The sequence below is a fragment of the Arctopsyche grandis genome, chromosome 4, assembly GCF_051622035.1.
Source record: "Arctopsyche grandis isolate Sample6627 chromosome 4, ASM5162203v2, whole genome shotgun sequence".
Taxonomy (NCBI): Eukaryota; Metazoa; Arthropoda; class Insecta; order Trichoptera; family Hydropsychidae; genus Arctopsyche; species Arctopsyche grandis.
In genome coordinates, this window is record NC_135358.1 from 35,849,969 (window position 1) to 35,874,076 (window position 24,108).

General features: G+C 34.4%; 1 protein-coding gene across 1 annotated transcript in view; it reads left to right on the forward strand.

The window, feature by feature from the left end:
- Positions 1-904: 904 nt before the first annotated feature.
- Positions 905-24,108, forward strand: part of Nlg2 (Neuroligin 2) — a 185,332-nt gene continuing 162,128 nt past the window's right edge. The window contains exons 1-2 of the mRNA XM_077429428.1: positions 905-921; positions 2,774-2,991. Coding sequence (XP_077285554.1) covers positions 905-921; positions 2,774-2,991 — 235 coding nt within the window. The remainder of the gene's footprint in view (positions 922-2,773; positions 2,992-24,108) is intronic.

Genomic DNA, 24,108 nt, shown 5'->3' on the forward strand with positions numbered 1-24,108 from the left:
AATAAGCAAGCTGGACTCTTTTCGTGGGTGTAAAAAAGAGGCAATTTTATAGATGTTTGGTGGCTCCTAGCTCCTATAAAAAATAGTTAATCAAAAAAAATAAAACGATAGATGCACCCCAATGGTGGATATCCATCATATTAAAAAATAATTTCTCTGGTGCCATAATTGAGGAAGGGAGAAGTATAGTACGTTTGTATGGACAAGGCGCTGGTGTCCAGCCCTCTTAATAGCAAATGACTGAAATACCTGAAGCGACTAGTATTATGCATTTTATTGACAAAGGTACAATGAAACAGCACAGCGTATAATTTCCATCGCCGTTTTCACAGCTTTCAGTCGAACCAAAGCTTCGCAATCTCTCAGTACATTCTTTCATTATAGAAAACAAATCCCGCGGAATAAGTCAAAGGGTGGATGCAGCGCGATTTATGTGGCCGCAGTGACGGCAGATTACGACCGTGACGCGAGCTTCCCCCACGCCCGTTTTCCCTCGCCTTTGTCATAGCACGAATTTCCCAACCCCCATCACCACCACCCCCCACCATCCCGTTTACCTTTGCAGTGGCTTAATTTATAGTTTGGCGGCAAAAAGCAATGAATTGTGACGCGGCTCTGAAGCGCCGATAAGACAAATGGCCGACAGAGCGAGCGCAAATAAAATAGAAAACGTTTACGGAGATTAATGGCAAAACCCTCGCAAAACAAACAACGTATGTTACCTACATATGTATGCTTTATACGGGTTGCGCAAAATGTTGCACCGAGTACATATTTATACGGTGCTTTTAGTATGCAGCGCGCGCTGACACTGCAGTTCGGTGAAGGTGTCATTTATTTGATGACCGACTGTGTACATACATACATAGTATCGGATTGCGACGTATCAATTTGTATGATGATGATGATGATGATAAAGCGGTGTGCTGAATAATTCACGTGTGCATCCTCGTAGACTGCAGAGCGGTTAAAATGAGATATGATTAATGATCGGGATATTGTGTTTTGTGTGTTTCGTTTTTACACTCGTGTATGAGCTTAGATTAAAATCGTTATTTATATATTGTATGTACATACATATATAGTGTAAGGTTTAGGTGGGTTTATATTTATTATGTTTTTGTTGTAGCTTTCAATCTACTCTTAGGTTAAATTGGATTTAAAATGTTTGAAATATTAAGTATGGATCTAAGATTGTGTTATTTCTGCAATATCTGTGAGTAAATTTTTACTTTATCTAGGTACGTAATAATAATAGATGAAGTTTGTTTGATCATGCGAATATTCGAACTCGAGATTTTGACTGATTCGAACTCAGAATCGATCATTGATCACGTTTTCATGATCTAGAAAAAATGTGCGCGTGTCTGTATTTTAGGGATTTTTTGAACACCGTCAGTCCCATTGAACTGAAACTTAGTATCAGTTTTTATATGACCGGAAATAGTACCTCCCCTTGTAGGTGTCCCCCTTTTTTTTAAGTTTTTGAATTCAATTATCTCCCGAACCGCTAACTGAATCGGACCGAATTATTTTTACATGTAATAGAGATATTAATCTTTATAACCTTGTATTTTTTAAATATTTTTATCTGAACCAGAAGTAGAACATTTACTCTAGAGAATCGAGGTTTTTTTTATGTTTTTCTCGGAAACCTTTTAGTTAATTGAAGTAAAATATCATATCTAGAAGTTTGAGTTTAATACCAAGCTATGTATAAAATTTGGTAAGCATCCGTCAACTCATGTTAAATTTTTATTGTTACAAATCAAAATACACTCGCCATTACAGATTTGCTCCAATGCGACGGGTGTGCGTTAACGAAAAAACAGAATACATAAACAATCAGAAATCATAAATACAGTAATACATACATATATAATCAGAATATATAGCATATAACAATTAATCAGAAATAATAATCATAGAGACATATATGGATTATTTTTAGATTTTTTTTTGTATACAATTTTTATACATATAATAAATACGAAATTATAGAGATGTCTATAGAGATATCTATAGATTTCAGATTACTGTGTATAATTATTACAAATTATACACAGGCAGATTTTGTGACAACAGGATTAGATCTAATACCAATTTTCAGGAACCGTTTCAGCAGTGATCAGATAAAATTGGCAAACTCTGATAGAGAAACGATCGATTTGGAGTCACAAAACCCCCAAATCTAACCAGCAGTGGCGAAGACTCGAACTTTTGACCTCAGTGGTGCTAAATATATACGCTACCACTAAGCCAAACTGCTAGCTAAATTAATTAATTATAAACAAACAGACCTAAATTATCATAAATTTTAACAATCTTATGAATAAATGGCAGTCGAAGTTAAAGAATATGTATACTAAATAACTATGAAATAATAATAATATACTCAATAACTATGAAATAATAACAATATGCTCAATAACTATGAAACTAATGCAACAATAAATCACCTAATCTTTTACTGAAAACAAATGTATCGGAAAATATATTAAGGTCATTCAAAACTTTATTAAAATGTAAACAGGACCGTCTGAAAAAGGTATTTTTCGCGTAGTTCGTATGAAATGATATAGAATGTATCTTTTGAACGGGAGGAGGAAGACCGAAGAATTTTAAAAAGAATTTTGCCCAAAAGGGGTGCACAGTTGATATGATTATTTAGAATTTTGTAAAGGAAGATGCTATCTAAGAATTTACGTCTTGCATGCAAAAAATGTAGTTTATGTCTTGTCGTTCCCTCTTCATAATCTTTGTATTGTTTCAGGTATATGCCACCAGTGACACCGTCTCAATGGCGAAGTCCGAGATTGGCCGATCGTTTTGCTGCAGCCTGCCCTCAAGCCCTTCCAACCCTCCCAACTCACGCCGATGCACTTTTGATGCATCCGAGAGCAAGGGTGGCTCATCTGCAACGTCTGCTGCCTCTGCTGGCCAACCACTCCGAAGACTGCCTCTATCTCAACCTGTACGTGCCCAAAATCGGTAAGTGACTCATTAATTATACATATGTATTATTATATGATAAATAAATGATACCAAATACAATTAAATGAGAGGAAGTCATAAAATTTAGAAGGGTTGGTCATAATATTGTGTATTATACATAGATGCGTATTAATCCAATAATATTGATAATTTTATGGATTGTATCTCAATTAGGAATCTCGTGTTATCGTTTTTCTGGATGAAGGAAGTTCTGTCTTTGCTTTATTTGTGAAAGTCTTGACCCACAAAGGAAAGTCTGTTGTCTTAATGAAGCTTCCGAGAAGCTCGTCGTGGGATTTTCCGGATTTACACCGTTGATTAAAAAATTGAAAAAAGCCACACAGAAACACATACTTCTTCTTTGTCCTTTTGTTCGATTAATAGAATTAACCTTTTCGCTAAATCTTCTTCAGTGCCAACCAAACCAGTCTTTGATGCAATTTTGTACTGTTGAATTGTTTTCGTTCGACTATTTTTGGCCTTCGCCTTTTCGTTCGGTTATAATTTAATTTTAATCAACTTGCGCAATAAAGTATTGATTTTTATTACATATACATACGAGGTGAATCATATAAGTGTACAACTTTACTATTAGTATAATGGTAAAATCGAATTAGCGTTGTTTGCTCGAGTAATAATAGTCTTCGGCAGACGTAGTAGATCAAATAGTTTCATTTAATAAATAATTCGCAAGCTGCCAGTTTTTTTTTCTGTGTTAAAATATCGTAACATTTTACGAGGATTATTTTGAATTGAATATTTGTTAGTGTAATATTGAATTTAGCAATTTTAATTAAATTTATCGATTAAAGAGCGCAAATAATAAGCGGTTAAACTTATTGCTAATTTTCCAAAATTTTATGTAAGTAAAGCTAAAAATAATTTACGTTTAATTAATAATGGGAAAATCTTAAAGGAGAAAATCTTAATAAATGTATTATATTATTACAATATAATGAAAAATATTTCATGGAAAATTTGAGGCTATCAACTTCTACTTTACAATAATAAATTTTGACGATTAAATGAAATATTTGCTTAAAAGGCACGTTCGAATTTTTTTATAAATTTAAGCTTGAATATATATTTAAATTGTGAGGTTTTAAATTTAAATCAAAGTAAACTTAATTAAATATTGTTTGGTTTTGTGCTATCAAACGATAAATTTGGTCAAACAATGCTGATATAGGACTTATTCCATTCGGAGTATACATATATTAGTCATAAGCGGGATAGAAATATATTTACGTATGTACATATGGACATACATATGTATGTACATAGGTATGTTAGCTTTAAAAAATTGCTATAATTATTTTCTTTGAGTTTTTATTTTGATACTTATGTACATATGTTTCTATGTATGTATGTAAATGGATTTGGGTTTGTCCTTCGGAACATGCATCACTTGAATAACTCTTCAGTTTTGCACGTTTTGTACTGCGCCCAGCTCAAAAGAACATTGTCTAGAATCTGGATCTCAGATGCCTCAGAAGTCTTTCTGACGCCATTCGCTCTCTGGTTGTCGAAAGAGTGCTACGCAAATTTCTTCGCCATTTTTATCTCAAGGAATTTGGACCATATCAATTTTTGTATCCTAGTACTTTTGTGCTGGGATCAAGCACAAAAGCTTCAAGCATATAGCTTGTCAAGCACTCCTTACTAATTCTGAGGGATGATATTCACAATTCCTCAATTCTGGAGGAGATTAAAATCTGGATTCCTGCACGCCACAGAGTTTTTCGCTCCCGTACTATCTCTACCTGTAAGAGTTCATATTAAAATTTTGATGAACTCGCCTCTATCTAAGGCAGTTGATCTTCTCAACTTTCTTGTAATTCATGTTAATATTGTAACGTGGGAACACGGGAAATAGTATTCGCTGTCTAAGTGCATTCGGGGGTGAATAATAGATACCCTTGGATTAAGCCGACGGGACTCAGTAAGTTCCCGCTAGAATTCGCAGAACTGGGGCGAGTGCGTGTGACTCTCCAGGGTAGACCTACATACATACATATGTATGTACGTGCCTATAGAATTGACACATAAATGGATCGGGGAAGCAGTGATAGGCAACTTGTCTTTTATAATGAGATACACACGGTAGGGAAGATTATTCTGGAGTGAGCGTGTGGACCTCCTGAATCGTTACATAAACGCTGTGAAGCGACTTTGACTGAACCCACCCCTACGCAAAAATATTTTCAACGATCCTTATGGTTTTATTTTTCTCAATTATCGCCTTTTTACAAGGCCTCTTCTAAGGTTTACTTCGCAAGCAACTCAGTTTATTTTCCTGCAGTCTTCCGATCGTTTTGAAATGTTGCCATGTTGCACGGTTTGGTCAATGATGGAAATTTAAATCGATTCTGATAGTTCGATGGTGAAAAATAGTCGAAATAAACACTTCTAATTTTTCGTAAATTTTGAAGACGGTGACGTTTAATAGGTAGTAACCTTATAATAACCTTATTTGTTTGACTTTCCGCCTATAACTTAATCGTTTTCACACTATATCTTATAAAAATTGCATTATAGGTTTTCATTATCTCTCATATATATTTTCGCGTCACTCATAGGTTATATATTGAATGTTATTTATGTCTGTATTGCATTCAATGTCCTGTTATATTTGAAAAATTGGTATTATATTCGTATAAAAACATCTAACCGTATATGTCGACTTGTGGTAATTCTTGTCATGGCACATACGTATGTATTATAGTAAATGAAAGATGTATGTAATAAACAATTTAAGTAATGCAATTAAGAATACAAAGATGTATGTATTAAAGTAAATTAATATATCATTGTTTTGCTTGATGACACAACCAGAATGCAGTAATCTCGTAAAAGCAATGTTGATACGGATGAAATTAATCGATCTGTATGAACGGGAAAAATTTATATATTATTTAAAGCATTGCAGTCGTGTCGATTTAACGATTTCGAGTTAAAAGTCTATCAATAAGGTTTTTATTTTGCTATTGAAACGGTTCTCGAGTAACATAAAAATAGTCAGATACGAGAGTGCAGTAAGCAGTATATTAGAAAGATGTATCGTAGTTGAGTTTTGCAGAGTTAACAGCGCAAGGGCGGATCTGGGTAGTGTTTGGGCGGAAATACACCGCCCTGTCTGATATCCGGTCTGGTCTGAGCAGCTAGAAACAAGACTAGGCACTTCAGACCAAAAAATAAATCAGAACGAAGTTGTTGCAGTGAAAGCACGTAGTTCAAGAGAAACAACCACCCGACACAAACCGTTAATGACATCGCGGAGAAAGCAACTAGACAATTGCACTATACATACTTATGTATGCCTGTATACATATGTATATACAATATGTATATATTTCCATTTTTATTATAAATACCAAAGCTGAAATTGTGTGCGAAAAAAAATTAATCAAGCCTATGTATATTGAAATTCCTTTTCTTCGATATTGAAAATTCAATTTATTCGCAGAATCGATGAATGGTCAATGAGAACGGTACTGTGTTAATTAACGGCGGCAAAAGGGTTGTTTCAAAAGAATGAATGCGGAATGGTGGACGATATGAAAAAAAATCAATTCGAAAGGAGCTTTTGTCTCGTCCGTCGTTAAAAACTCTGGCGCATCTAGAGTCTAATGGGCATAAGACCGAGCAACTCTCAGATTAGGAAAAGAACCACCCCCTGGGCGTAATCGGAGCGGAATAATTAGGTCGCGACGGGCTCTCAAATATCCAAGACAGGGGTGTGTGAATGAGGGGTGAATGAGAGGGTGGGTGAGATCCGGAGTTGACAAAGGAGACGAAGGCGCCCAAGATGGGTCCTATCTAACGGCTCGCATCTGTGATGGGTTATGAATCTCGTGGATAGTTCATAGTAAATATCGTTCCGTGACAAAAGGAAGAAGTTTCTCAGGGTTGATGGGGCCCTCTTAATTTGATACGTCTTCGGATAACGTGATGAATGGGCCCCGAAGCCCGTGGAACGGGGACCGGGTGGAGTCTGCGTCGAGTCAAAAGTATCGCTTTTGAACGGCAATTCAGTCACACTTATTCGGCGAAAATTCGAACGTCACATTATAAATGGATTCTCGCCATGCATAATATAATGATTTAGTTTAGCGTTTGAGTGAAGTCATTTTCCATTCTTCGTATCACTTGTGGTATTTTCTGTACACTCTCTTGGGTACCATTTGAGCACTTCTCTTATCCACTTTTTGCTATTATTTACCCACCCATTTATATTTTACCGTCGCCACTTGCTCCACTATATTGCCTACTCTTATATTTTATTAATTTTTCGATGTATGTATATGTTACAGTTGCCGTGTATCTTCTAGTTGTAATATATTTTTACTTAACTCTTATTAAGTTCACATGGTTTTCGTTTTAGTGGTCATTTTTTATATCTCTTATCTCTTATCCGATCGTTTTTATACTTTGCCATATTGCTCATTTTGTTCATCAATATACGTTAATGTATCGTCTGCCATTACGTTGGAGATAAAATATCGTATACAATGCGTATCAAATATCCAGAATCTCGAGTACGGTGACGTCTATGACGGTACGGCAAGCTACCATAATATATCTTCAACCTTTTAGCCTTGATATGGCGATATCAGATTTTAATTGTTTAAACGCCTATAATTCACTCTATATTTTATAAAATTTTCTCTATAGGTTCTCGTTATCTCTAATATTTAAATATTTATAGTTTTAACTCTCATATGTATATATAAATTTCAAATTTGACGTCTGGCTTCATGTAATGGAATACACGATATATATTGATTTATGGCCAAATATGTCAGATCTGACATTTCACGGCTAAAAGTATATCTCTTCACGGAGTTTTATCTGATAAGTATTCAATAAGAAGTTATGTTGTATCGAATTGTTAATATGATTTGCAATAAGCTTACATACATTTAGTTTTTTACAATAAGCTTACATACATACATCACATACAATTAGTTCAACAGCTACCCATAACCCCAAATTTCATTGTTTATTTCTCCAAAACAAACTTTCTAACCAATACAAGCTTCATATATGTACACAGATCAAACAGTGATAGTTTTATTTTTAGTTATCAGCTGATTTTTATTAGTTGTAATATATTCCATCTAACCTGGTACCTTTAAAGTTGAAGTATATCTTCTATTTGTAATATATTTTGAGCAGTTGGAATATATTCCATCTACCCTGGTACCGACTACCTTTACAGTTGAAGTGTATTTTCAATTGTAATATATTTTGACTAGTTGGGATATATTCCGTCTAAACCACATAAGTTGATTCATATGGCTAATTACATTACAACTGGTCAAAATATATTACAACTGAAAATACAGTTCAACTATAAGTTTGGTACCAGGCTATTTTAGACTTTTAGAGAGGCTAGTATTTCGTGAAAACGTCATTCAACTAGTGAATAGAGTTGGAAAGTCACATCTTTGTTTTGAACACATTCTTACGTTATCGTAATACTGCACTCACTGCTTTTAATTCAAAATATCTAGCAAATATTAGCGCATTATTGAATTCCAAAGCATTCGTAAGCCCATCAGAGCTGTCAAAATTCAACTGGCGGACATTGTTGAAAGTGTATTTGCCCTTCTAGAGATATAATTTACTAGTTGAATTGTAATCGAATATGATCGATCTAAAACGTAGTTGGAATATATCACAAATGAAAATATACTTCGACTGTAACATATGTACATATACGAGTAAGTAATGTATATATGTACTAGTATTAAGCAGTCAGAAGCATATCTGGGCATAAGTTCTCTTAAATAAATGTGGAATCAATTGTAGGTTGGGGATTTGGAAACGCTAAAGGTTAAAGAATATATATGTACTTATTTGAAAAATATGGCATCGTGGTTGGATCATTTATGTTAAAGTCAAAGCCAATTCTACCATAGATTGATTTTTCACAAATAACTTGGGATTATCAAGGTAAAGGTATCATGAGTCTTACCTGAATAGAATTAAAAAATAAGATTTGATTATTCTAAAAGAAGAAAATTAGTCTTATGTTTGCAGTCTCTAGGAGAAGTTTTATAATAACAGTATATATTTGTACATAGATAATAGAATTTTTATTACGGTCCTTGAACTTTGAAAAGTGAAAATAAATGCCAAAGTGTATTCTGTTGAAAGCTTGTAATGGCGGCCAGCGCTTGGTTTGTAAAGAGTGGTACACAAATTGACTGAGGTTTAATGTGTTACGGTCAGATTGCGATCGGCAATCGGAAAAGTGGAAAACTCTCTTCTTTCCCCCTCGCTTTCTCTGTCTCTTTCTCTCTCTCTCTCTCTCTCTCTCAGCTGGAAAAAGCTCCGGCAACAATACGAGAGCTTTCGCTTAGCGGCCGTAAAATAAAGCGAATTCTCAATTTGCCAAAGCGCATGGAATACCCCCACGTGGCGAAAAAAAAATTCTGCACCCCCTATTCACCGATCGAACCCTCTGCTCACCCACCCTACCAGTAAATACTGGATTTTTATTTTATTTTATTGACCTTAGACTTAATTGAAATCGGAGGACGGGTATGAAACAGATATCGAGCTCAAGTCAAATATGCGATACGATAAAAGGATCAGTGTGTAGGGCGAATTTCGTTTATCTTTTCAGGGATAATTTGGCAAGTTAAGCGAGTCGTTTTACAAATGCAAATTTTGCACACGGGATGCTGTATGTTTATTCAATTTAATTATGATTTGAATTTCAACTGCGTGCTCTCTTTTCCTCACTCGGGCGCGCGCGCAATAATAAGTAACATTAATTACTTGTATTATTTTCGTATAAATCCAACCTTATAGGGCTTGAAATAATACATGAAATGAATTCCGCTTATTTTTATTTTATTTTTGAAGGAGTGGAAAAATAAAACGCTGACTGGTAAAATTAAAAATTTAAATAAGAGCCTTTGTTTGAGGCTGCGTGGTCGTTTGCATATTTGAATTTTTCAATTACGCGCTGCATTTTTCCTGGCTGTTGAAGTTTTCCGGGCTTTCCGCGACGCTTTTTCCGCACCGGCCACTTTCCGGTCCCTCCAGAGTGCACTTTCGCAGTGTCTGAAACGTTTTGTTCATGCAGATCTCGTCTGCAACAACAGTGCACGTGCTCTCGAACGAACCGTTACACCCGGCTTGTTACACGCCCGCTGATTTATTCGCTCCGGAGGAATGCTTCTTTACGACCCCCGGTGGCATTTAACCCTTTCGCCGTTTGCGGGTTCGAATTTTGCATGCCGATTGCGTGTGCGACAACTTGTTGATGCGTCCGGTTCAAATTGAAAACGCACACACGCATTGTAAGCGGTCGTAGTTTGGAATTCGGCGAATTTCCATTGTTCGCTGTAAATATAAATGAGACATTTTATCCGTCGAAAATATTTGTTTTTGTTTAATTAAAGTCTGGCAAATAAGCGCCTGGCGTGAGCGTAGACCTTTTTTTTTTTTTTTTTGAGGATTTTATAATATAATTCTGGAGGCGTGCCCGTTATCTTTTCAATTAAATATTTTTTTCCGACTGAAAATGTTTGTTTTTAATTTACGATGGAATAATTTCTTTTGTTTTTCAATTTGTGCTGAAAAATCAATTATTCTACTCGTATCGTAAAGCAATTCGTGCATTTTGATAAATTTTCTTTCATTGCAAACTGCATCTTTAGAGTACAATGGGGATATAAGTCCACGATTTGACTACATTTAATTTCAGTATTCTTTACAGTAGACGGACACGATTACTTTTGTATGAAAAGCTTTAAACTAGCTTTTATTATTTTTTTTATAAACCTGTAACACAGACGAACCCTGTTGGTCAGAATATCTAAGCTTACCATTATAAATCGCATTTTTTTCCCATTTTGAAATAAAACAACTATGAATTAAAATATAAATTGAATCATTCATTAGTTTGTTACTATTTCCATGTCTTATCAAAGTACACTGTAAAATATTCAATATAATCTACAAAAGTTAATTTAAATCACACATTAATTGATTCGAAATCATCTGAATTACCATTGAGTAAAACATTGATAGAACATTTGGTGGACTTTCATATACATATGCATATGTACATATAATACTGCAGCAGCATAGCTCGGACGTTAAGCTTCTGCTTACCGTCAAGAAGGTGCCGGGTTCTATCCCTGAATGAAAATGAATTTTTCAGAGTATGCTGTTGGTCAGACCTGGATTTGTGACTCCAGGTTGATCGTTTCCTATCAGAGTTTGCCAATTTTCTCTGATTTCATTGTTGAAACGGTTCCCGGAAAAAAAATTGGCTAAAAATCCTTCCTACCTACTATGTCACCACTATTTGAAATTTGATGGATGTACAATAAAAATTTATGTACAATTCATAGATGTCTCGTTAATTTGCGAGTTTTTTCAGTGTCTCGCAATTCAACGACTTATAATAAAAAAAATGCTGCATTTGTATTTGTAATTGGCCAGGAAGGCGCATTGGGATTTTCCTGTAAGGCCTTCCTGGTATATATGTAAAAATAAAAAAAAAATAAAAAAAAAATAAATAAAAAAAAAAACTGACATGGTCAATTATTTATATTTATTATTAATCAACGTCAATTAAAACAACGATTAACAATCATGGATGAATTTGCAGCATTTTATATGTCGGCGAATTTGAGGTGCTGTAAATTCGAGTTTTACGTGATAAGACAGGGTTGTCAATTTTCTGGAACCGTTTCAATGAAATCAGATAAATAGGCAAACTCTGATAGGCAACGATCAAATTTTTAGTTACATATCCAAGGTCTAGCTAGCCAGCAACACAGCCTAAGATTGAACCCGTAACCACACAATTGAAAACATTACGCGTTTACCATTGATCTTTATTGCTGGTTTGCCAATCTTAAAATGTTGCCCTAATTGATTCTTATCGCTATTGTACTTTATTGTGTTGTGTCATCGTTATTGACTTGTTAGACTCGGTTTGATGTTTATTTATGAATTTAGACGTGATCTTACATGAAAGCCGACAAGATCTATAAACAATTTTCGCCACAACCGATTCATAGATTACGTGCATGACTACACTTACGTGTCGGTTGTGATTGAAATACGAAACCTCTTCTTTATGGTTTATTCGTTTAGTCTAGTGGAAATTTTTATAATTCATTGTCGACGTTTAACGGTCAAAAGCTTCAAAGTATCCGACGGCGAGCTTTTTACGATCGGCGCAGCTTTGAATTGCTTCAATCAGTGTTAACTGTCAATTTACGACCTTCGCTACATAAAATGTCCGGTCGAGATTTGCGTAAAAGAACACCGTAGTTGAAATTGTCGGCTCTACTAACGAGACTATTGACCCGACTTTTGTAGACGTGAGTGAGCTTTAAGCAAAAAAAAAAAAAACCAAAATCGTCGGGGAATCCTCGCTTATCTCGTAGCCGAAGAATAGCTCGTTCAATAAAGACAGAGAGAGATTCAAAGTAAATTCTTTGCTTGTTTCTTTGAACTGTGTACTTGCGATTGCGTCCTTTGAGCGTTTAACTTCAATTTTTACCTAGGAATAGCTAAAAACAGCTATTCTTCATTTGCAGCTTTTAATTCATGCGAAGAACAGAGAGGATTAATGAAATATACGAAAGCGTTAGAAATTTCTTTTATATGTATACCGTTAATGTAGATTTACTAAATTATGACTGATTTAAAATTAATTTCGCGACATTTTTTAATTCAATTGATTAGTTTGGATCGTTGGAAAGATTTTATTGTTGATACGTGCCCACAAAAATACATATAAATCTCAAAAGGACTGCGCCAAAGATAATGTCAACTAAAAATAAATGACAAAGTAGTATTCCACTCGGGATTCCGATACATGTGATGTAAAAAAATATTTAAATTTTATTAATATAAAATTTATTTATCAAATTTATAATCAAAGTGCCTTTTAACTGGAAAAAATGTAACTATAAAAGTAAATTTATTTTAAATAGCTTCTTTAAAAATGAAATTACTGAAATTATTAAATGAACATCCTTAGATTGGCACAAATATTTCATACAAGAGAAAGAACTTTTTCAGTTTCGTTCGAAGCTAATTTTATAGTTAAAAGGGACTATTTTTTAATTATCTCGCTTTGTCGTTGATAACTCCTTAATTAATTATTCATTCATTGTCAAACGAACAATCGTCTCCACCAAGGGATATACATTCGCCTTTACTGTAGCATTTAAAGAACATTTTGATTGAAATATTTTTCCCAGGATTCAAGACAAGAATTCCCGGGCTACGGGACATCGAAAATTCCGTGAATTCCCGCGAATTTCTGTCCTGAAGGCAGAAACTTCATACATATATGTACATACATTTAAATTTGTATTTCAGTAAACTTTTTGTTATTTATAAAAAAAATAAAAAAAAATGTTAAAGATATTCTTTAACACCGAGTCCTCATTTTTATTTTTAAAGATAAACTTTTAATTATCACTAATATATACGAAGACCACTTAAATATTGAAACAATGAACTTAAGGGACGTGTAAAACTACTTATAATATTTACTGCACTGATTGACTAGGTTCTGACTTGACCTCGTTGAATCGAATGTTATAACTGACTCTGATGTTTATATACTGAATCTGATGATGTCAGTCTTTCTCTTATAACGATTATATTATCTAATCACTTTTATGATTTTATATTCCTCGTGTACGATTTGTGTATATTTCCATTGACCATGACACACCTTATTGCGATAAATAAATAAATTAAAGATATAAATACATTACCCAGCAGTATGGCTCGGTGGTTTCGTTTATGTTTAGCACCGTGAGGTTACCGGGTTCGATCCCGTGCTAATCTGTAATACTGCTGGTCAAAATTGGATATTGGACTCCAAGTAGATCGTTTCTTATCAGAGTTTGCCAATTTATCCGATTTCGTTGTTGAAACGGTCCCTCCATCAAATTGGCAAACTCCATCCTACCCGCTATTTCACAAATATCTGAATTTGATTTATATGAAATATGTAAAAAAATATGTACAAGTCTAAATCCATAGATGACTCTATGGATTAATTCATTAATTAAATTCGTGTTCTTCAGCCTCTCAAAATACAGCGATTTATGTAATAAAAATGCTGCAATGGCTGTAATTAATTGTCTAGTAAGCCGCATTGGGGTCTACCTGTTAGGCTTTGGTATATATCTATGTAAAATAAATAAATATGAAAAGATGTTTAATTTAAAAATTTATTTTTGATAAATTGTATCAAAATTTACTGCTGCAAAAAATCCTAGTGCTACTTACAAGCCACACGTATGTATGTATGTATGTGTGTATGTATATTATAGAGGTTCATACGATTCGATTTATGTAGCTGAAAGGCTAACATAATACGAGGCTTAACTATCTGCACAGGCTTGTCCGTGTTCCTGACCGCACAAGTCCTTTTTATGGACGTCCGGGAAAATGCGAGGAAAAATCACCGTATGCTGTAATCTCCCAGGGAAAAAATGATATCGGATATTCGTTCCGCGAATAAACGCCGGGTTGACACACGGCCTTGGGAATGGCTCCAGGGAGGGTGGGTGGGTGGGTGGGTGGGAGGGAGGGCAGTCAGCTGTTGCCACGTGACCCGAAATAGGGCATCCCCCATCTCCTAGTGAGCTTTTACGAGCTTTTTACGTCCATTCGCCCAATCGGGAGAGCGTCGCTCACTAAAATTGATAAGGGGACACTTTATCGCGCCCCCACTAAAAATAATTAGTCGGAAAAGGGTTGTTCGAAGTTCGACGTCCGACCTTTAAGTCGACGGCAGGTGATGGTTTAAACATTTGCACTGTATTTATGTATATGTATGTACATATGTGCAATCTTAATGCAAAGCTAAGAGATTGGTTTGTTGGTGATGGCCTCTGTTTTCAATTAATATGTGTCGTTGCTCTAACCTGTATACCTCGTAAATCCAAAACTACATACATACATTTCCGTGTAAATGTTTTGTGTTGAAGGCCGTCTTCTGTTTGTTTTGATGGTAATTACGTGTATATTATTGTAATTTAATTTTCTTATTATAATTATGTGCGTGGTAGACATGATCATTCGATGGTTGTACCTCCTGTCCGCATAGTGCTTTATCTAATGGCTCCTCTTTCAAGAGCTATCCCACTTCTTAATGAAATCTTTGCTGCATTCTTGAATGTGATATTTTCCACCTCAGTGAGCGTAGGTTGTCGGCATATATTTTAACCTATTTGTCTGGTAGCTTGCACTCATCATTATTATCATAATTGGATATGATATATGATTGGAAATTTGACCTTCTCTCATCCATGTAGTCCTTGAAGGGTATTTACGACTGGCTCTTATACATATGTATAGGTATATTGGTGCTAGCTGTAGATTTAAGACATTCTGTATTATGATATTTTTAGTTTGTTATAATAATAATGCAATTGTTTTTTATGATTAGGTATATTTTTATTTTTTTTACAATTTCGCCATAGTGACATTACAGATTAGCTCCAGGTCGTCACTATGGCTAATTTATTACAGGACATTGAAAAATCATAATTAAAGAGACATCTAAATACATAATTATTACATACATACACGTGTAAATCGAAACAATACCTGACATCTATGATCAGATATTATAAACATCGTATAAATACGATTAATAACATTTTTCATGTAGCAATACGAATTTTTACATTCGATAAACAATCACAGATACATCTATGGTGAGAAATCTGGCGAAACCTAAGATATAACAATAACTCAAGGGCAAATTGCAACAGAAATTTGGGAAGGAAAAGCCAATTTTACAGGAACTGTTTCAATGAAAATCAGAAAAATTGGCAAATTCTGATAAGATACGATTGACCTCGACAATTAAGGTCTGGCCAGCAAACGACACTCTTAGTGGGAATCGAATCTGTGTCATCAAGCACGAAATATTTAAATATTCACCACTAGACCACGCTGCTAGTTAAATGTATTTTTTGTCTGTATATACTACATACATATGTATATGAGCCGTTATATTTGAATGTTGTATAAGTCAACTTTCAAACATTTCAAGAAATATTTCGCAAAACAATAAATATAATGATAAGAAGTATGTATGTAGTGTTTTTGAAACTAAAAATTGTACTTCCGCCACTTTCAAATATAGTGGCTCATATATATTTTTTTCCATTTTATATATTTTTGACCGTTGTGACGCATTAGGGATGTAATGCGATAAAGGTCCAAACTTAAATAAATATTGATTATTCTTTCATAATAAAAATTGTCTTTAGAATGTATATTGCTTGAAACGCGTTTATGTATTTCGTTTTGTTGCATTTTTGTTTTGTTTTTTAACTATTCAAGTAATAAAATTTATACGAAAGGGAATATGAAAAATTCACCAAGCAATTTAGGAATCCTCGCTTTGAAACAATAAAAAATATGAAACGACATTTTATGGTCATCGTAAATTAATACGCAGATGAATTATGCTTAATTTTCATAAAAACTGCTACAAAAAGTGAATTTTAATATTCGCTGTCATACTTTTTGTGAAAATTCAGAACAAAATATTACACGCCTGTGTGTTTCATATTTATATAAAAGTTGTATTTTAAACGCAACAAAGCAACTCTCAACTTTTAATATTTAACTTCCGTTTTTTGCTCGAATCACCTATTGCCCGCGAAAACTTTCATGATTTCGAGCTTTTTGCAGGCAAAACACCCCCACAGCTAAACTTCGTCCTGAAAGGACTACATAATAGCGCGAGGAAACTTAATAATATTCCGCTCAAAATTTTCCATACTCGCCGCTCACACACGACGCACAGCGTGGAAAGTTAATATAATTTTGATACGGGGATAAAATTAGTTCTTAAGATCAAAGCGATCTCAGCCGTTTAATGCCTTATGTAAAATTTAATAAAGCGCGTTTAATCTTTCGAATAGGTATATTTTTAGAAAGCGTTCGGCGAATGTGGGGCAGGATGTGGGGATTAATAGAACGTATTCGCAAGGACACTATCCATAAGCTGATAAGGGTGGTCTAAGAGGGTTGTTCATTGTTTTCTGGTTTGGTGGGTGGTGTGAGGGGGTGTTATGGGGGTGGATAATTCAGTGTATTGCGGTTGGCCGCGACATTCGCCCGGTTTTGTTTATGGAAGCGTAAAGACCTTTGGCTCTGGCACAACAGCCGTGACAAAGGCCGCATAATCGCTGTTTGTCGGACCTTTAACATTAGACAAGACCTCGCCACTTGCCCGTTAATTAATTTGACCGACAAGGTCGTCCTTGATGACGTCGTTTGTCCTGCAATGGCGTCCCTTCAATCATACCTTTCATTGTCACCGGCTTTCGCCGAGACGCCAAAGACTTTTATCGGCTCTAATGTCCACAATAGATATTTTTGTTTTCGTCTGTGAACACACTTTGACCATCATCCGTTCGAATTTTAATGATAAGTTAACAATAGATCAAATTTATCGACTGTGAGGACATAAGATGAGGCTTTGTAATGCAATCAGGTTGAAAACATGTCTGTCAACTTATTTGTTTATTTATTTTTACTTTATCTATGTACGTTGTAACAATAGATGAAGTTTTGTGATCATGCGAAAATTCGAACTCGAGATTTTGACTGATTCAAACTCAGAATCGATTACTGATCACGTTTTCATAATCTAGAAAAAATGTGTGTTAGTCCTATCGAACTGAAACTTAGTATCAGTTATTGAAATTCTTATCGACACGATATAAATTTTTCTCAATTTTTTAAGTTGACTGGAAATGGTACCTCCCCTTAAAGGTTTCCTCTTTTTTTTTAAGTTTTTGAATTCAATTATCTCCCAAACCGCTAACTGAATCGGACCGAATTTGTTTTACATGTAATAGAAATATTAATCTTTATAACCTTGTATTTTTTAAATATTTTTATCTGAACCAAAAGTAGTACATTTACTCTAGAGAATCGAGGTTTTTTTTATGTTTTTCTCAGAAACCTTTTAGTTAATTGAACTAAAATATCATATCTAGAAGTTTGAGTTTAATACCAAGCTATGTATAAAATTTGGTAAGCATCCGTCAACTCATGTTCAATTTTTTTCTCACTATTACTCTTCACGAGATAATTCAAGTATAATTCTTGTATCAATGTGATTAAAAAAAATCATGAAATTTAATAAACCAGAAGTGGAATTTTTTCCTCTTTTCAAAAATGTTGACAACGTGATTTTTTCCACGCCGCAGAACGTATGAAGCTGAAATTTTATATTTGTATTCTTTATGTACTTACTTAGAGTTGATAAGGTTTTGGCTAATTTTTCTCAATTAGTCTCAATCATTAAATCAGACTCAATTTTTTTACATGTAATATAAATAATAATTTCTATATCTTTATAATATTTTAAATATTTTTATCTGAACCGAAAGTAGTACTTTTATTCTAGAGAATCGAGTTTTTGTATGTTTTTCTCAGAAACCTTTTAGTTTATTGAACTGAAATGTCATATCTAGACATTTCAGTTCAATAAACTAATATGGTAGACATCATCATTTGCTGGCTGTACCTCCTGCCCGCACAGTCCTTTTTCAAATGGCTCCTATTCCAAGAGCTATCCGACTTCTCAATGAAATCGTTGCTACCGAGACTGAATGTGATATTTTCCACCTTAGTGAGCGTAAATTTTCGAAAATTTCTCTAACCCATTTATCTGGTAGTCTGCGCTCATCATTGTTTTCATGATTGATTGTGATTTATGAGTGAAATTTTGATTAACTCTCTTCCATTTGGGCCTTACAGGGATGTTTTGTATTTGTAGTTGTTTCTTACATATTTATTGAAACTGGCTGTAGGTGCAAGGCATTCCTTATGCTATATTTTATGTGATATTTTTACTTTATCTGTTATTATTAAATGCTATGTTTTATGTTTATGTATGGATGTATTTATGTTTATGTTTAATTGTTATTTTGTTTTTTTTTTTTTTTGTGTTATATTTTTTGACCATTGTGGCGCTTTAGGAATTCCTGTTATGCCACAATGGTCTGTTTAGAATAAATAAATAAATAAATAAATAAATATATCTAGAAGTTTAAACTTAATACCAAGTTATTTATAAAATTTAGTAAGCATCCGTCAACCGGAAGTGGCAGTTTACTCTTGTTAAATTTTTCTTCGACTATTTTTTTCGATCCCTTAAACATGTGTGTTCGTCACAAAAAAATTCAAGTATAATTATTATATCAATGTAATGAAAATAAAAAAATCATTAAATTTTATAAACCGGAAGTGGAATTTTTTCCTCTTAGAAAGGTCAAAAATGTTGTGCCCACTACTCTGTCCACACCTCTGAGCGTATTAAGCTGAAAATTCATATAGTTTTATTTTATATAAATTTATTTGAATACTCTTTTGTTTTTTTTTATTAAATTGAATGAATTCCCGAACAAACAAACATATATAGTAAGTCGATTATAAAAAAATATATGTACACCCCCGGGGTCTGCGCCATCTAGGGGGTGAAGTCCTCGGCGCCTACGCCCCCGGAAACTTCGAATCCATTGAATCGGAAATAAAGCGAATTATTTGTTCGATGACGTCAGAACGATAGACTGTCGACTATTAATTAAATTGACAAAAAATACAAACATACATGCAAACTTGTGTTTTATATGTAAGTTTTATTGTAGTGTTTTATATGTAAGATTTCTATATATTTTTTTAAATATAAAAAGGCTTTAGTGAATAAAAGCTCTTTGAGATGTCGCAAAACGTTACGGCAGTCGAGAGGCGAGTCTCACATGCGAACACTGCAAAATGAGTGTACATTGAGCTGGCTTAACTTTAAACAGCGCTTTATTTTTCATTAGATTCCAACGGTCGTTGGCGTCGTAATTTTTCGTATCTAAAGTAATCTGACCGACTTCTTTACAGTCCGGAGTGTTCTCCGGTTTCCGAGTGATTTAGCGTCGCAGCCGGTACGATAGCGATACGCTCGAACGGAGCTTTGAGCTTTGAAGGCCAAGCCGGAGCCTTGCTAGGGTGGTTGCGAGGGGGGTGGGTCTCTTAATAGAGCTGACTGGGCACGAACCCATTCCAAACCGGTTGACTGGTGTCCTGTCGACGGCATAATCGTCACCGAGCTCACTTCGGTACCGGCTCGAGGCAGGGGTGCTACGTGGGGGGTGGAAAAGACGAATGACCCACTATTAAAACACCATAAAACCACGGTTCGACGCCGTATCGAATAGAACAATTTCCCGTTAGAAGATTTGCCGAGCTCTTGGGCCAATCAAATAGCCCTTCAGAGCACTGAGATCTACCCTCGTAAAACTTGCGTAGTTTATATGTATATGTATGTACATACATAAATAGGTACATATCCTTTTAGTTGAAAACATTCGCACTTTGGTAGAAATTCAGCTTATTGTCTCTCATTCCGAGGTTGAACACACATTTTCAACTGGACGCTTGGCGTCCAGCACATTGTCTAGCGGATTTTTTAGCACAGTAAGGCAAGTGTCAAGAGCATTGATTATTATATACCTATTTTGCATTGCTTTAAGTAAAGTTAGACTTCAAATAAAATCTACTTTGTATAAAGCGTCGCTTTTATTTTATCGAATAGATGTAATTCTTCATTAGGAGATACTAAAAAGAAATTAATTCACATCGGTAATAAAGAAAATGTATGTAATTATATACATAGATGAATTTAAATGGAATGAAGAAGTTAAGTCAAACATACAGCTTTTTCTGAAATAAGAAAAATACTTGTGTGAAATTTGAGTGCTCTGTGCTATTATGTGCATACGGTTCAGCGACATAGATATGAAATGTTATGCTCGGTATAATGAGAAGTGACAGAAAACCAAAGCATAGTATAATACGTATATATGTATATTAGTTAGAAAGATCCTGAAATGAAAACGTGTTGGGTTGGGTTGTACATAAAAATGACTATAAAATTGGATAGAAAATGATTGAGGAATGTACGCGAATGAAGAGAGATGCAAAGTAGGTCACAAGTTCCTTAAGCTTACGAAGAAGAACAGTGTTTAAAGTCAAAGACATTAATGTAACCCAGAGAAGGCAAGATTAGAAGCTTGTTGGAGAATCCAACATCTAACAGTATGTGGCTATAAATTGTGATGGTGATAATTTAATTAACGAAATTTATAACAGGGACGTACATATAAACTTAATGCTAAACTATGTATATAGATTGAAAACGTCTTCTTAATATAAACTTACGTACGATTGAATGTAGATAATATACAGTTGCTCATGTTCTATTTTTCAGTGAGATATAATAAGTAGGAGTATTTGGTATTACCCGGAGCCAATTTCGTATGGAAATATCTCATCTAAAATAAAATTGGAAAATTCTTTCAGAAGACAGACTATTTGAATTGCATCGGGACTTCCCTTATGAATTACTATGGAAGTATATTTCTATGACTTCCGTGTTCTCGTCTTCTGTCTATAAAATTAAATTAAAACTCCTGTTACTGAAGTCTCACAAGGATATATTTGTTGTGATTCGTATAAAGATTTCGTATTATGGATATAAATTCGCTTAAAACATTCAAACAATAGATGGGAGTCAAGAAAAATTTAACTACATATGTATTGTTTTTCATATATACAAGTATCTATTTATTAATCGAACTTAATACTTTCTTATACCGATTAGAAATAGAAAGAAAAATAAAATACACCATACCGTATCCAATGTATCTTGATTGGTGGTTTTCGTGAATACAACTGACACTTAGGCTGTTTTCCGGCCTCGGTTCGCTTTTCCGCACAGCGTCGAAGGAAAATCGCAAATCGAAAAAACAAACACATAACTTTTATTAATGATAATGACTCTTATTTTTCTTTACGCACAATATGTACAACCCGAATTATGAGTATAGACATAAATACATACATACATATGTATGTTGAGTGTGCTATATCGCTACGAACTAGTCGTGTGACCGCATTATGGCAGAAAAATGTGTGTACACTTCGGATAGTGCTGAATATGGGAAAATTGTTTTGAACACTCGTAGATACATATGTATACATACATGGAAAAATAATATATGTTGGAGATACGCACACGTCCAACCGGTTTATCAAAGTTGGTCCAGAAACGCTTCGTTCCAAACTGTACCAGGGATGCGACCCAGAATATCAATTGACTGCCGGTCATTTCGTCGGCAATAATAATTTTTTCAGCGATCCGGTCGTTTCTCTCGCAAATGTAACTCTTATTTGAAACGCCATATCGTTGCTTTTATTGAGCGAAATTAATTACGTATGTATGTTGGATTAGACTTAAAACTATTGAAAACGGTTAAATTATGAAATATTCAATAAAATTAAACAACCTTCTTCAACATGAAACTACTTCATAGTGTCGTAATTCAATTGTGTGTTTAGCATACGAAATAGTTTCTAACAAGCATAGTGCTTCAGTCCGTTCGTTCGTTTGTTACGACTAATTTCAGTCGAGCTTCTGGAGAGGTTAAAACGGTGGCAAATGTTGAAATCCGTACAAATCGTACGCGACGGCAATAAAGGTACAGCCACCGTGCATTTGCACAATTACCAAAGTTGCATCGCAAACTGCATTCGGCTCGAGTCGGAACAAACTGTGGTGTTGAAATCGGTTTATCTTCATTACTGAGAAATCGTAAAAGCACAACTTACGTACATACATATGTATGTATGTACTGCCATGTTCCAATGAAAGATTAATAAATTTTAGTTTACTCATCCCACCGCTGCCACCAATATTATCATTGGAGCTAAAACTACTTGGTTAACTAACCAAGTTTTATTTATTATTATTAAAATTTTACATTTATCTTATATTATAGATATATTCGAAAAACGATAGATTATGGAACGATTATTATTTAATATGAGATACGTAGAACGATTTCACTTTAACTTTAACTTTTGTTCACTTGTTCTGCTGCTGTGCTGACCGTCATTTGCGAGGTTGATACTTGCGGGGTCGATGGTGATGACTAATTTTCTTGGAGTCTCGATGATAACGACTGTCACTCTCAGAGTCGATGATGATGACTAACGACTGTCATCTGCGGAGTCGAGGGTGATGACTAACTTGAATTCTATCAGTATATACTTTTCTTTAAGACAATGAAGTATTGAAGACACATGTCGTACAATTTCGGTCAGTAAATTGGATGTGCCACAAATCAATGGTTCTACTTATTATTTTGGTGGGTCACACATCAATGGGTTACTTAAAATAGGTTTGTCACAAATCAATGATAAGTCTTGTTAAATTAGGTGTGCCACAAATCAATACGGTGTATTATTCCTACTGGTTAGTCAACTAAATTGATAAGCGAGGTATGTAACACTGGGTTGGGCAAATTCCGGCACTCTTGTCATTGATAAGGAAGGTACATATCAGTACGTACACCAAATGCAATAAGATGAATTGTTTAATTTATCTCAACTTTTGCTCTTCGCTTGGATATATTAAAACGAAATGATTTTAATATATGTATATATTTACAAACATATGTATACATTATTGTATTGGCATCGTATCCAAACCATTAATTACTAACCTTAGCCTTAGTACGGATACTACAATTTTTTAATTTAGTTTACAACCGTTAGACCCTTGCGTCTATTGGTCTGCTTTTTTTACATTTTATACCAGGAAGGCCTTACAGGTAAACCCCGATGCGACTTCCTGACCAATTATAAACAATGCAGCATTTTTATTACACAAGGCAATTAATTACAAGTAATTAAGGAGACATCTATGAATTGTACATACATTTTATTGTACATTAATCATACTCAAATAGTGGTGACATAGTAGTAGGAAGGTGTTTTTTATAGCCAATTTAATCGGGAACCGTTTCAACAATGAAAGCAGAGAAATTGGCAAAGTCTGATAGGAAACGATCAAACTGGAGTCACAAATATCCAGGTTTGAGCAGCAGTACTACAATTATTTTCAATCGAGGTGAGATCATGGGATCGAACCCGGAATATTTTTTTATATAATATTTATGAATCTATCTGTCGTCTGGAACATTTGACACATTTTATGGTCAATTTCCTAGCATGTGAGAAAAT